Genomic DNA, 15447 nt, shown 5'->3' on the forward strand with positions numbered 1-15447 from the left:
TAACTGATATCCCAGATACGGCTGTATGCTTCCAAGTTCTAATGCAGCCAATACTGCCATTTGCATACAATAGCTGTATTTGAAACAAACAGTGACACTTGTAGATAGCTTTGTCACAAGTAGAAGGTTGTTGTTTGAACAGATACTCACTCAAAACTCATGTGGCGCAATGTTGATGTGTCCTTCATAATACAGCAGAGGTCAATGATTATTTTATGGTCGGTCAGTGGTCAACCAAACCCCAAATGGTCAACAATTATAACCTGCGTCACTGCTTGCAGCATTTAATTCAAACCATTTCTACACTGTAAGCACCTGATGAAGATCTGGGTAGAATGTGGTGTTTGACAACCCTCATGAATAGTACAAGGAGAGGGAAACATCAGGCGTTTGGGTGATGCACGCCATTGTATTCCAGTTGTGAATGTCGATCAGTGTGTTATAGTCACAACAATGCTGGGTATACTGGGAGACCACAAACCAAACAACACCCTCCAACCTCTTGAAAATAACACTCACATGCATTTACAAATGCCTTATTTGTGTTTGTATTTTTACATCAGAGTTATATGTTAAACTTGGAATTTAGATAAAACATCAACTAACATTGCTACTAACCACACCCTTAGTGATTTGAAAGTTGATTGCAAATGCACTTCAGTTAGACAAGTTAGATACATTAGAAATAGCTGATTGTGTTCCAGTAGTCAGTGACATAAGAGCGGATTAAGTCATTATGTTAAGGTAGTAACATATTCATAGACAGGATAGCAATTAGTTAAAAAAAACAGGAAATGAGAGTGAAAATCAAGTTAAATTCAAACAAAACTACTCAGCCAAAGTCTGAACAATTGGTATTTGCAATATCTTAACAATTATTTCTACTATGCATAAAGCCAAAACAGTTGTGCCTCCTGAATTAATTGAAAAACAATTCCATACAATTTACATAAAATACATAAACTTCAAAGAATTAAATATTATCAGAGAGGTGATTAATGGTTATCTTAACAATAATCAGACATATTTTCCCTGGAACCCTTTGTCGTTCTATTTGTATGACTCATGTACAATATGCGTAACAATAACACTCTAAATCATCCTCAGTAGGATAGTAACATCTGGTAAAAGTGAATATTAATTCTCATACTGTTCAGAAAGGGAACATGTTTGTACACAATAGTGTGTTCAAGGATGACTTTTGTGGTTTTATGCCGCCATGTTGTGAAGTGATAGTTTTGAAAGTGAGTTGCTAAATGATTTATTGCTAAACAATGTCTGGTTGCATTCTCCTGACAACATGTAATTGTGCCTTTCTCATGATTGAGGATCTTTCTCAGATTATTGCTGTTGGGTTTGAGATATTTTTCTTGTGTATCTGCAGTTTGGTTAAAAATGTTTAAAGTAATAGTTAGGAAATGTGATGTCATTGCTGGCAGTTACTCTCAACAGAAAGTGCATTTAACTGTTATTGGTAGCTGCACATTTTCATGTCCTGTAATCGTCTGTCATCGTAGTATCTTTCCATTTGCCTATCTAATGACTAGTTTTCTGCCTCCTTGTTTTGGTTGGATCTGACACCTGCCATGACTAACAAACAGTTGCTGCCTAACTCTGACATGCTACTCACTGCTATCCTCCCAGGCAGCTTTTGTGATTTAGCAATTGTACATTAGACAAATTGCATAGTCACAAAAGTGATCGGGGGGCTGGCCCTGCTACTAACAGCTTGGTGGTGGTGGACTTGCACTGCATGTGCAGATCGTGAGCTCTGCATATACTAACTACATGACAACAACTTACCTATCTGTGATTTGGTATACATCTCGGGATTAGTCTTGGTTATTTTGTCTTTACATTGTTTGTAATGTAAAACATTCTTCCTTAAGTACTGTTTATTTTAACTCTGGTTTCACATAATGTGTATTTAAGAGGTTTCCGTATGGGGTCTTTACCTGATGACTGTCTAAACAGAAAAGGCTGCTCATAGTTGTTCATTGTGTATCTTTACAGGATTGATAAGTACACATCAATGGCTATCTTCCCTTTGTGCAACTTGGCACGGGAATTACAGAAATTTCACAAGTACCACTTCAGATATTAATAATGGGATGTGATAATTTTGCTTAGTTAATGACAATATACACTTTTAAGTTTCTGCATATGATTTTCATAATAGTGGAATGGTTTCTAGCTGATTTGTCTATAGGGATGTAGTTTCACATGTTGTTACTGAAGGTGCAGTATGTAACTGCATTATAGTGTAGGTAACTATTGTAAGGAATTCAATGTTTGTGGTTTCTAGAGCGATGGTTGATGGTCTCTGTCTTTGTTATGTTTGTGTTCACCGTGTGTTGCTGTTGCTGGGATGGAAATCAATGGCTACAGCTGTAGTATTTACAATTCCATATGCATTTGTTAAATGTAGATTAATACAGAGTGCAGCTGTTTGTAGACACTGTATATTGTGGTATCTATCTATCTCATGCTGTTGGTTTATAGTGAGTTTTCAAACTTGGTCTGAAATTTCTAGTTCCTAACTAATATTCCGTAATCTTACCATTGATCCGTATGCTTTTTGTTTGTAAATTATATTTTTATTTTCAATTACCAAGTTTGTGGTAATTTTTATATGTGGCAAATCACCTAATAACCAAATATATACCCTATGAATAGGCTTCATTTAAGTCTCACTGCACACCACTGTGCTGAATTTGGAAAAGCCAGACTGGTTATATGATACAGTTATGTTAAATCTTAGGTCAAAACAAACACGGTACAATGGGAACAAGTCTGAAGAGATCACGGACATTTTATACAATTAAAATGAACAGATCTAAATTTAAACTTTTTGTCTGTTTTTTACTGCGAAAAGTAGTCATAAAAACATGCGGAAAGAGATGAAATGGTGCTTCTTACATAAACTTGGGATATCAATAGGCCACAAGTGTGCCTTCTAATAATTGCATCTGATATCATGGGGCCTGGTTTTAATAGTTTAATTTAAATACCAGAACCAATGTATTATTCATTTAATGATTTAATTATAAAATGTAACTAAATCTCCAACTAAAGCATCATTTCTTCACTAATCTGATGTTTGCTCAATTTGTGGCTTATAAAGAAATTGATTTCCTGAATTTGTAGATGTAAAGCACTGAGAAGACTCAACTGATCTGTTCAGGTCCAATACCATTGACTGCAGTATACAGTTACCAATTACATTACAGGCTGGCTCCTCATATACAATGCTCATTTAGCCTAGTTTACTTGTCAGAAAATTCAGTTGAAATGGACAAAAATGTCACTTACCAGATGTTGAAGCTAAATTTGCATTAAGTGTTTTGAACATATTGATTTTCCAGTCCATATTTGTTTTCAAACGTTTCGAACTAAATCAGTCTTGATATTTTGTTCACCTAGAACTGTATTTCTTGTATCTTAGGTGTGACCTAATTGCTACATTTTGATGTGTCTGTTCTTGAAGGTGCTTCGGTCTATGTCAAAGAGTAGAAGCAGTACTTAAAATACAGAATATGCCAGAGGTGGTTTAATTAATATTTATGGGGATTATTTGTAACTAAATTCAAATTCTTGTACAAAATCAATAACTTCCGTATGTTGTGTATGTTATCCTCCACACACCCATACATAATTATCTATCTGTGGACAAACATGAAATAAGGTTTCAAAATATTTTTCTCATATTAGAGGGTTTTTTTATGTTAGAAGATATTTTGTTCCCTTTTCTCTTGTAGAGACTGTGAGACTGCCTTGTTCAAATGGTTTGACAAAACCTTCTTGTAAAGAACTTGCTTCCTACCAGACAGCAGGATATGGTATTGAAAATTAATATCCTTTTAAGATCAGTTTACAGATTCATTAGTGCAAGAAATAATGAGAACCAGCTTTTTTCTGTATTATGTAAGCCAAGAAATATATCGGAGAATCTTCTTCAACCATTTATAGAAATATTTTACAAATCATCCTACCTTATTTTTTGTGGTTAGCTTTATTATAACCAATCATTGTCATGAAATGAACGTGGAAATTGACATAGTCACTCATTTAATTGGGGTCAGATTGCATGGCAGGACAAGCTATTCTCATCTAAACCCTAGATTGATTCCAACATGCCAACAAAATAAATCGAAACCCAGTCACTAATTGGCTTTGTGGGATTTCCATCTTTAACTTTTTATCATACAAGTCAAAAGAGTTCATTCCTAGCATATTTTTCTATGAAACACACTGGCACATTTTTCGTCACTGTCGGCCATCTTGCAATCTCCGTGGCCACAACAGCAAATTTGCTTGGCCAACACCAAGTGACATAAATCTAAATCAAGAATCAGGTTTTTAAAACGTCAGGTTTCCGGATCCCTCCTTTCCTAATGTTCCAAGATTTTCCATTTCCGAGAAGCTCTCTTCTTGACAAGAATTTATTATGGTAGTCCAAGCTCTCCATTAACTACGGACATGCTGTTGATATAGCTAGCCCTTAATGCCCAGCTTTTGAAATGGAGGCACCCAAATCGAGACCCTGTGATTTGACTTCATTAAGTTTGGAAATGCCTATAAATCTACATTAGCTGTGGTCTGCAAAGTCCCTGCAAATGAGGACGAGTGAGGACAGGTCATATACGTCCTCATGCTACACCAGAAGTCAGTGTCCTCTCAGCACGCACTTAATGTAAAATTCTAGATTCACCACACTTATGATCAAAATGCTTACTTTCAAAATGAAGAACTGACAGAATTCTGTCTGATCTTATCAAATATTTTGTAAATTCATTCAAACATTAGCTCTATGATAATTCAAATTCATTTCTTTTTATCTGTTAGAATAATTTTACCAGAAAACAGGTTAGCTTTGTTATCACCATAGATGTGCTTGTCTACAAGTATCAGGAACTGGGAATACAAAGTTGGCACCAATGTTTATAAGCAAAGCCTATAATAACTTTACAGGGCACTTCAAAGCAGTTGTATTAGTTAAGACAAAATGCTTTCAACCGTTCTGAATATTTCATTATAGTAGGGTCAGGTATGAATACTATAGGTTCAAGTAGGTAACAGAGACAGTTGGGAAGCGCCGTTGGGAGAGACTGAGAGAAGTAGTTGTTAGCTCATCAGGTCTTCAGTGGTACAAACACACACGTGCACATGCTTATGTGCACACACACACACACACACACACACACACACACACACACACACACACACACACACACACACACACACACACACACACACACACACACACACACACACATTTCTGAACCTGTATGTGCAGAGGATGATTGCAAGTAAATATTTGCTTCAGTACCCTACTGGCAAGAGTTTGAGACTAGAAGGGCAATGTGTTGAAGTCTCTTTCCCCAAAACACGAAAGCTTGAAGTTGCGTGTTTAACATGCATGTGTTGCCCTTAGAGTCTCTGCAACAAAATCCTGAAAGGCTATGTACTGAAATCAGATGGGAACTGAGTCATTGATTTTCTTTAATTAGGATTATTTAGTATCCTAAAGAGCAATACTTACAACCAATCACGTGTTAGCACATCCAAAGTCCGTATGATACATGGTGCAACTTTCAACTACTTATCTGGAGGCTGAGCTAATTGTGTTGGAGACTGGTCTGCCTGGCCGACTCATGTGATGATGGCACTATGATTACCAGAATCACTATGTGTGGGCAGCATGTCTGTGATAACGGTAGCGCAAACATACCTGTGCAGGTGGCCTCACATCTGACAGTAGCTTTAGGGCTTTGTATTGGAAATGTTACTCTGAAAAATCATTTGCCTTTTCACGAAACATGTGTTAGGGTCTCCGTATTGTAATCAGTTTGTATATACGTTTTATAGACAAGTTTTATCAGATCATGGAGTCAGTCAGGTGGAAATCCCTACCTAATGAATTTAAGCTGTCTCCAAAACCTGAAAACTTAAAGCATCATCTTAAAACCTTTTTTCTATAAAATCTTTTTCCTTCTGTTATATTAATGGACTTCATTAATGCTTTATTCATTGTTAGTGATACCTGGTGTTGAGTTTGGCGTTATATAATGGACACATTATTATTATTATTATTATTATTGTTATTTTTGTATTATTGTCATAAATGATCAAATACAGTAAAAGTTGCTTGTTCCTACTTACATTAGGTCTTACTTAAGATGTGGCAAATGTATGATAAGGTATACATTCAGTTCAGTTTTCACTAAACACTCATATTCAATAGATATGTTTGAGTCAAACCAAAATTTCTCTAACCAGCTTTTCATTACTGCAAATTTCAATACTATGAACATTTTTTCCCCTTAAGTGGCATTTTAAAGCTGGTATGATGAAGAGGAATAATTTTTTTATGTATATACAAGTCTATCCAACATTTGTTTGATAACAGTGTTAGAATCTACACCAACATTTTGCGTCCACTGCTAGAAGGAACATGTTTATCCATAATAGAGTATTCATCATAAATATGAACATTTGGATTTGGATTGTGACAAATGATTTACGTGTACCAAACCTAGTTGTTTTTGTCAGTTGGTGACTATGTCTGTGTCACTGATAATCCTGGACAGTTTCAGTGACATGGAGAATGACTTGTGAACCTGATGGACAGACAGGTTATTTGAATGGTTTCAGTTGTGACTTACATGCTTTGTGTGTTTACCATTACAGGAAGGTGAACAAGTCTTATAGAGGTCGCTCCTGCCCAATTGTGGTTCACTGCAGGTAAATAAATTTCTACTGGAGATTATAAATGGTATGAGAGGAAGAAACAATGAGATTTTTGAAGGGTATTTAGTAGTGGAATGCATAAGAAGAGCAAGATTTATGGATATGTTATTATTCTTATTTCGTCTTTATTGTGAAGAACACAATATTTCTGAACATATGATATCTATAAATCATGCTTTTCTTACATACTGTGCATTTGATACAAATGTTCAAAATAATTCATTTTGAAAAGGTTTTCAGACCCTACTAAGCATTGATAGAATATATTTAGCTACAACCTGTTTATACATTTGTGTGTCTCAGAGGGGCTTTGACAGTTGATACAATGGCCCAGTAGAATACATTGATGACAGGCTGAATAAAGATATCATTTTATAACCTCACACAAGGTATTTACAGTAAAAAGTCCTAAAACTAATCCTTTTCTTTTCTATGCTTTTGAATTGATAAGCCGGTTGGTATCTGTTTATCCATTAAAAATCTGTAACAATTTTGTACCAGAAAGTACTGACAGATATCATCTTTACACTTTGGTGAAATCCAGGTTACACTGCTGAAGCTTTGTCATCATCTCAAGTCTTACATGGGAAATCAATCACTTTAATGCTAAAAACAGACCCTGCAATCACCATATGACTCTGTAACATGAACACAAGACCTTAAATATGATTATTGCGCAGCTGTCAGCAATATTTGACTGACATTTAGATCATTTCCCCAGAAATATAGTCTTATAATTTTGTCATTAAAGTGATGGATGTGGACGCACTGGAACGTATTGCCTCATCGACATGGTCTTGAACAGAATGGCTAAAGGTATGTATTTATAGATAAAAAAACCCATCTAGAATATAACTGCCACATTTAGTAGTGCTTAAAGCAACATTTATATGCAGTTTTGTATCACTTATTTATAAATCTTAAACAACAACAGCGTATGAATATTTTTAGGATTCTGAGGCAAGAGGGAGCGGTTATGACATGTTGATGGTTTGAAATACTTAATTGGTCAAGGTTGGTTTGTTCAGATGGGGATGTATGGAGTTCCTGACTGAGTAGAACAGTATTCAGTATTGTAGGTTATATAAATGGAATGTGAAGATGTTATACATATTTGTTACAGGTGCAAAGGAGATAGACATGGCTGCCACCCTTGAACACATCCGTGACCAGAGGATGGGTATGGTGAAAACTAAGGTAAGGGAGACGACTTTTCTAACCTTCATATTTACCTCCCTTTGAATGCAACTGGCACTTTCTCCATTTACTGTTTATAATATTAAACGGAAAATAGAAACCCAATTAAAATGTATATTTTGGGATTTTTAATTAAGAACAGTTGGCTTTGTTGAAGTTGCATGGATATTTTGACTGGATTCACATATGGCCACAGTCTGTAAAGAATTGAGTCTGGACTAGACCAGTGATCTCGTGACCAGTGATACCTTGAGATGGTGTGTGTGTGTGCATGCATGTGTGTGTGTGTGCGTGCTTGCGGGCGTGCATGCATGTGCCTAAAAAATAACTTTTAAAATTAAGAAAATACTTCATAAATATTTTTCTCAAATAGTGGTTACTCATCATTTCTCTTTCTCTTTACCAGGAGCAGTTCCAATTTTCCCTGGCAGCTGTTGCAGAGGAGGTTCATGCAATTCTGAAAGCCCTGCCCCAATGAGTACCGAACACGTTTCACGCGAAACTAAACTACCGACTCACAGATATAACTATACCCACCATGGTTTGTCAACAGAATAGGTGCTGTTGTCCTAGTACCAGACACACTGAAAAATGTCTTCAGTTAAATCCGCCTGCAGGGTCAAGAACTGTGATCAGATGGGTAGAGCTCCATCATCTATGTGTAGATTGTATTAAACAACTGGGCACTAAACAGCCTGTTGTTTTCAAGAGAGTTGCGAGAATTCTTGAAATATTCTCACCGAGTACTTAAGTGTTTACATGGTAGCACTCTTATGTACTTAAAACAGGTTATCATGTTTAGATGTTAACATATTTTAAATTCCCTACAGAACTTATTTCTGCCCATATCAAGAAATAACTGATTTGATGGAATATTTCATTCAACATTGATCAAGGAGTTGGATTTTAAGGAGATGAAAAATAACAAATAGATGTATCCTTAATTTGTAGCCCCCTATGCTTGATGTTATTGTTTTAATATTGTTATCTATTTTTGGATGTGTTGAACAAATCTGTAGGCATCCCCCCCCCATGTTATGAGTGGTCTATACTATTTAAAGTATGTCATGTCAATCAGTGTCCGATTGCAACATCTTTCATGTCGATTGTGTCATGGTATTCTGTATCATGTTAGTATCATCATTTAAGTATATTATTTATTTTTGAAATTATATTTTTATTTGAAGTATTTTAAGATAATTTACGAACACTGGAAAATAACCAAACATAAATGCAAGTGCAATATCTTTGGTGCATGCACCACTCTTTATTATTTTCTTTCTTTTGGTAGTGTTTAAGAGGTTTTGTTTTTCTTTATAGACATTCAACATATTGAGCATCAAAAGTCTTGCACTCAAACAATCGTAAAGAAATGATAAAGTGTTTTTGACTAGTATTCAGTATTCTGTGACTCTATATTTTCTTTAATGATCTGTAAATGTTTCTTATTTTTCTGGAAATAGAGTATCATGTCCTGTTATTGTTCTGATTATAAGCAGTGAATCTATACAATAGCAGAATAAAATGACGAGATGAATCTGTGTAATCCCATACTGTGAGAGGAAAATATGATAATGAAAAAACTGTAGAAGATAAAAACAACAACTTGTTGCGTTATGTTTTCCCACTACTGTTCCCGTGTCCCTTGCAAACATTGGAAAAGTCATTGGATTTCAAGTAAAGAATATTGTTCTGTTACATTTTGTTACTCTATGAAATAAAGTTTGTGATGAAAGGGAGATAACCCTTGATTGACTAATGATGTTAAGGACTGGAACCTCTTTACCACGCTGCTGTGATCATGTTGAATTTCAATATAATTTGACTTGGATATCTACTTTGAAAGGCTCTTCTCAACTGAAATACACAATATCCATGATAATTATATTTTTGAATTGTGATATATACATATTATATATATATTTATTCTCAGAGTGTCTGAGTCTGTTGATTTGAAGAAGTCTATGTGTCTATAACTGATATCTTTCAGCTAACTTTGAGCCCCTCATTGTCAAACTGTTGTTGTCATTGTCATCTAGTGGGATTGTTTTTGTGTAGACTTTTGTTGTCAATAAATGCTCACAAGCTGCAAAACTTGATCAAAAATGTATTTGTTATGTCTTCTATACAACCATATACAACTGAAGGGCTGTAGAGTAGCTCAGGTCAAGCTGAAGAAACTGTAGTGTATCACACTAGGGGGGACACCCTTTACACAAATCAGGGCTTATGTGTCATGCTGTAGTGTCTGTGTAAGGAGGTACACCCTTCACACAAATCATGGAATTTGTGTTGTGATACAGTTGTGGCTCACTGTCATACAAATCAAGGGTTGTGTGTCATAAGGTAGTGTCTCAATGTTGAGGGGCACCCTTCACACAAGTCAAGGGTTGTGTGTCATACAGTAGTGTCTCACTGTAGGGGGGCACCGTTCTTACACATCAAGGGTTGTGTGTCATACAGTAGTGTCTCAATGTAGGGGGACACCCTTCACACAAGTCAAGGGTTGTATGTCATACAGTAGTGTCTCACTGTAGGATGAGGGGACACCCTTCACAAAAGTGAAGGGTACTTTGTCATACAGTAGTGTCTCACTATAGGGGACTCCCTTCACATAAGGCAAGGATGTGTGTCATACAGTAGTGTCTCACTGTAGAAGGGACACCCTTCACACAAGCCAAGGGTTGTGTGTCATACAGTAGTGTCTCACTAAAGGGGACACCCTTCACGAAAGCTTAGGGTTGTGTGTCATACAGTAGTGTCTCACTATAGGGGACACCCTTCACAAAAGCTTAGGGTTGTGTGTCATACAGTAGTGTCTCACTATAGGGAACACCCTCCACACAAGACAAGGGTTATGTGTCATACAGTAGTGTCTCACTGTAGAGGGGTGTGATTAGTATGTGAACACTAGTTGGAAATCATAATACTATTACTCACCACTCTAGATTGTGGTTGCACGTTTCAGTCGCTACCCAAACTATGATTTTCAAACCCGATAAATAGCAAAAATATCATAAAATGTTTATATTCCCTGGGATAAATTTCAGGATACTGAACGGACATTCACTTCCCAAATGGGCCCAAATGAAATTCCTCTCAAGTTCTGTGTTGTGTCCAGAATAATTTGCTGTCAAAATATTCCACTCACAAATTGTCATCTGCTCAATTCACGTGCAACGGAAATAAGTTCTGACTGGCTGGTGAGGGATATTGATATTACTACTAAACACCTTCAGTAAAATATACTACTGAAAATGAGTGTGTTTGGATAAGCATTTGACTCTGAAAATATGACTTCACATATTGCGATGATTTGTAGTGAAAACAATAACACTGTTACAAGGGAAGGAAGCTTGCTCTTTGCTTGAGAGAGTAACCATTTAGTTTATTCTCCAGGCAAACCATGACGGCTGACATATTGCACATGGGGATTCGAACATGGACCGTTGACCTGAAGTGTAAATTACTGCCCTCAACTACGTTGATTAGAACGCCAAATGTACATACTAATGGAGGCCACACAACAACAGGACAACAGTTTATTTCTGTGTGCCAACGTATAGCAAACATCGCATTAGTCACAATAATCAAGAACTGGCAACAGTAAGTAAAATTACTCAGAGTTACTTATATCATACACGCCAATATTATCCAGTATAATTCACATTTCACATCAGAATCCAAATTATGCACTATTCACATAATAGCGAGATGAAGTAAGCATTACATGTCATAAATTCTCAAAACAGCTGCTAGTTTAGGCGAATCAGTATGGGTCCTGTCAAGTATATGGATTTGACAACCGTATTCAAGGCCAGTTGGTGACCCGCTCACATAAGTAATGGAACATTATTCTACTAAAAACATTCAGGACAGAATCTGACAAGTTTGATGGCTTCACAACACCTATATCATGCTCGATCCAGTGTTGTACCATGTGCCCTGTTCAGTAACCGCCCTGCTTTAGCATAGACTTATGTTTATCTTTGAGGTTCTGAATCCGGAATGTCCTGTCATGTCTAGTTCACGATCTCCTTGTATGTCTATGGTTTACTATCCTAGCTCCCAACAATGTAGGACATTCACAGTTTAATCATAGAGCATATTTCTAACAAACAAGTGTACAATAAGAGTTGAGGGTCACTGATGAATATTCATATACAGATCAGTACACATGGTATTGCATCGGTATCTGTGAGCAACTCCAGCATTTCTAGACATTCATCATGATAATAATAATAATCATCACCATCGTCATCGTCCTTCTCCTCCTCCTCACCATCATCATCAACAACACCAACGTCGTCATCATCATTACCACCACCATCATTATTGTTGTCGTCGTCATCATTACCACCACCATCATCACTGTCATCATCATCATTGTCATCACCATGACCACCACCACCACCATCATCATCATCGTCACCGTTGTCGTCGTCCTCCTCCTCACCATCATCATCAACAACACCACCATCGTCGTCATTGTCATCATTACCACCACCATCATCATTGTCGTCGTCATCGTCATCACCACGACCACCATCACCATCATCATCATCATCATCTTCATCATCATCATCATCATCATCATCATAGTCTACACGTTGTTTTCTCTCAAATCAACCTTATAATTATGGTGTTTTACACTTTAAGATTAAAAATGCAACAGAGAGGGTTTGGAGGATCAGGCCTGTAAGGTTCATCAACAGCCTTAGGTCCTTATCTTCACTACACACAGTCCAGACAGACAGTGGGACTTCTAACGGGAGCCCACCAAGAACTTTCTGGAGAACATGGAGTTCCCCTACCCCACCGCACCCCACCCTACCCCCTGCCTGTGCCATCATGTCTTTTAAGATTTGATGTTTATGAATAACATTTAGTTATTTCATCATTATTAAACACACCGATGTCCCTGTAAACTTCAGATGACCTTTACTATCTAAAGGGTGCGATAGGTTGTGAGGTAGCCAAGTGGTTAAAGCGTCCGCTCGTTACGCCGAAGATCCGGGTTCGATTCCCCACATGGGCACAATGTGTGAAGCCCATTTCTGGTGTCCCGCGTCGTGATATTGCTGGAATATTGCTAAAAGCGGCGTAAAACCACATTCATTCACTCACTCCTGGGTACAATGACCTGACATAGCCAAACCGCCGAGCCTTATCACCAGATCAAAGAGCGGCAAGTTACGACTTGCATAGTTTCTGCTGCGCACTGGTGCAGGTAATGATTTTAAAAATGTCTGATGTAAATTTTCTTGCAAACAAATTTCGAGGACCAAACCGTTTAGTGAAAAAGAGACGTCGCCTGCAAGTAGTTAATGGCTTATTATATTACAGATACAAACCTACAGCTGTGTGTGGAACTACTAGTTTATCCTCATCTTCTTCCTGGACTAATTGTTTCACGGTGTCTGTAAGTTATACCAGACATCAAATATCGACAAAATAAACTGCATCTGACATTTCATTTCTTTATGCTCATGGGAAATGAAATCGTTTATACAACTGAAAATCCATTATTCTGATCCTGATTTAGCCAGCGTGTTCACAGATCAACAATCCATTTGTCAAAACAGACAAGCGTTAAATATCCACTGAGACCAAATTGTCTCCCCATTTAAAGGCGCTGTACATCTTTGACGGGCTATAAAATTACTCAATGTAGGAAAACTGTTTTAGTTGGAAAATACCAGATTAAAAATACTGTTACACTACAAAAATGAGCTGGTTTCCGGAACACTGAAACTGAGAATATTTTTAAAAAAAGAATATTATGATATCCACCGAATGATGCGTCAACAATACACCTTTTTCTTGTTCAACTAAGCAAGTGAATTCTAAGGCCTCGCGATTATTCTAAGTTAATCTTCAAAACTAAGTTTCAGACAGGAATGGAAAGTAACAATCTACACAAGACCATAGCTTCTTGTTAGGTTCCGTCCTCTGAACTATAAGTATCCATTATGGATTCTATTTGGAAACTAGTTCAGGATAGTTTCGATGAAACCAATCGGATGTCAGGAAGATCAACTTTATGCCAAACTTAGTTCAAAACAGTGCAGAGGAAACCAATGTGAAAATACATTTTCTGTTTTTATGTTGGTTTCCTTTTAATGGAATCTTCAATTGCAAATTCCAGATATGGAAACCAACAAGAAACCCCTAACCTTAGTTTGTCTTTTGGTTTCCTTTTACAGAATCCAAAATGGAATCTAGTTGGAAACTCAGTTAGTCAGTTTCAGTGAATGGGAATCAACTGGATTCACCAATTACCCAGAATACGGATGGTTTCCAGGTTTCAGGAAACCAAGTCATGTTTGCAGTGTTACAGACCAGACTAGTCTCTCGTCAGCCTAGTGTTACAACTCAAAGAAGGAGTTAAATATATATATTTTTAAATAGCGTTTTAAAGAATATGTTTATGTACAATAAGATGAGCTGGTTGCGCTTCCAATTATAATCGTCATTAATACTGATAAGTGCTAGTGTGATCACACCAAATCCTTGGTGAGTTATCGAATTAGTCGTACCATGAAACCCAAATATGTCTTTTTCTAGCTATTCTGAGCAAAGTATTCACAGCAAATGAATAAGAAGCAAAACCTATTTCCCCTTATTCGTGTTTAATATCCTGAATCCAAAGAACGTACATTCCCTAAACAATAATCACGTCAGTCCTCGTGACTACCAATTTTAAATCTGTTCTATGCAGCCAATCAGTAATTGTAATTAGTGTTGTGCAACGAACTAGGGTCTATCCCCCTTAACACCATCCTCCCGGAATCACGCCAGGATACCTCGGTAGTTTCTTCTCGTCAATGTCCACAGCCCAGAATATAACATTTCCTGTTAGTGGAATACACATTTTGTGAACTGTTCGATATGAAGTTCTGCCAGACATTTTTTAATTTACGTCCCACTTCTATACAACATGATATTAAACACATACATGGAACGTAAATAAAAGTACAGAACCACTCAATATGAGTTATGACTCTTAACTCTTACAAGTATATAGATCTATAACATGCAGTAAATGCGTAAAACTGGTAACACTTTATGAGTATATCTAATCCTTTATATTATCAAAAAGCAGGTTAAATATAAAACAAAAGCTTTCCAGTATTTCTTAAAACATACAAGCCCGCACCATAAGAATTACAATACGTTTTCTTCAATATCATTACATACATGACAGTCTGTACAATTAAACATTCCTATCACTCACATGTATATTTTCATGTCGCCCAGTTTCCATTCTTACTGGGGCAATACACTGCATCTAAACTTGGCCACATCTGAACAGTAACATCTAGGCATATTAATGTGAAATAGCAACTGAAATTGTTTCCAATCATATTTTGCGGCTAAATATCTTTGAATCTTTGCGTGAATGTATTTAGAAACACGAAACGATGAAAACTGAATTTCTGTTCATATCATAAATGCTTAAATCCACTTGTGAAAATTTGTGTTAGCCAATTCTTTTAG

The 15447-nt window shown here is 36.6% G+C and overlaps 1 protein-coding gene across 1 annotated transcript in view; it reads left to right on the forward strand.

Moving 5' to 3' along the window:
- Positions 1–10053, forward strand: part of LOC137255931 (receptor-type tyrosine-protein phosphatase N2-like) — a 221384-nt gene extending 211331 nt beyond the window's left edge. The window contains exons 20-23 of the mRNA XM_067793531.1: positions 6691–6744; positions 7502–7566; positions 7874–7947; positions 8354–10053. Coding sequence (XP_067649632.1) covers positions 6691–6744; positions 7502–7566; positions 7874–7947; positions 8354–8425 — 265 coding nt within the window. The 3' untranslated portion in view covers positions 8426–10053. The remainder of the gene's footprint in view (positions 1–6690; positions 6745–7501; positions 7567–7873; positions 7948–8353) is intronic.
- Positions 10054–15447: the final 5394 nt, after the last annotated feature.

Source organism: Haliotis asinina, chromosome 11 (genome assembly GCF_037392515.1).
Source record: "Haliotis asinina isolate JCU_RB_2024 chromosome 11, JCU_Hal_asi_v2, whole genome shotgun sequence".
In the NCBI taxonomy this organism is placed as follows: domain Eukaryota; kingdom Metazoa; phylum Mollusca; class Gastropoda; order Lepetellida; family Haliotidae; genus Haliotis; species Haliotis asinina.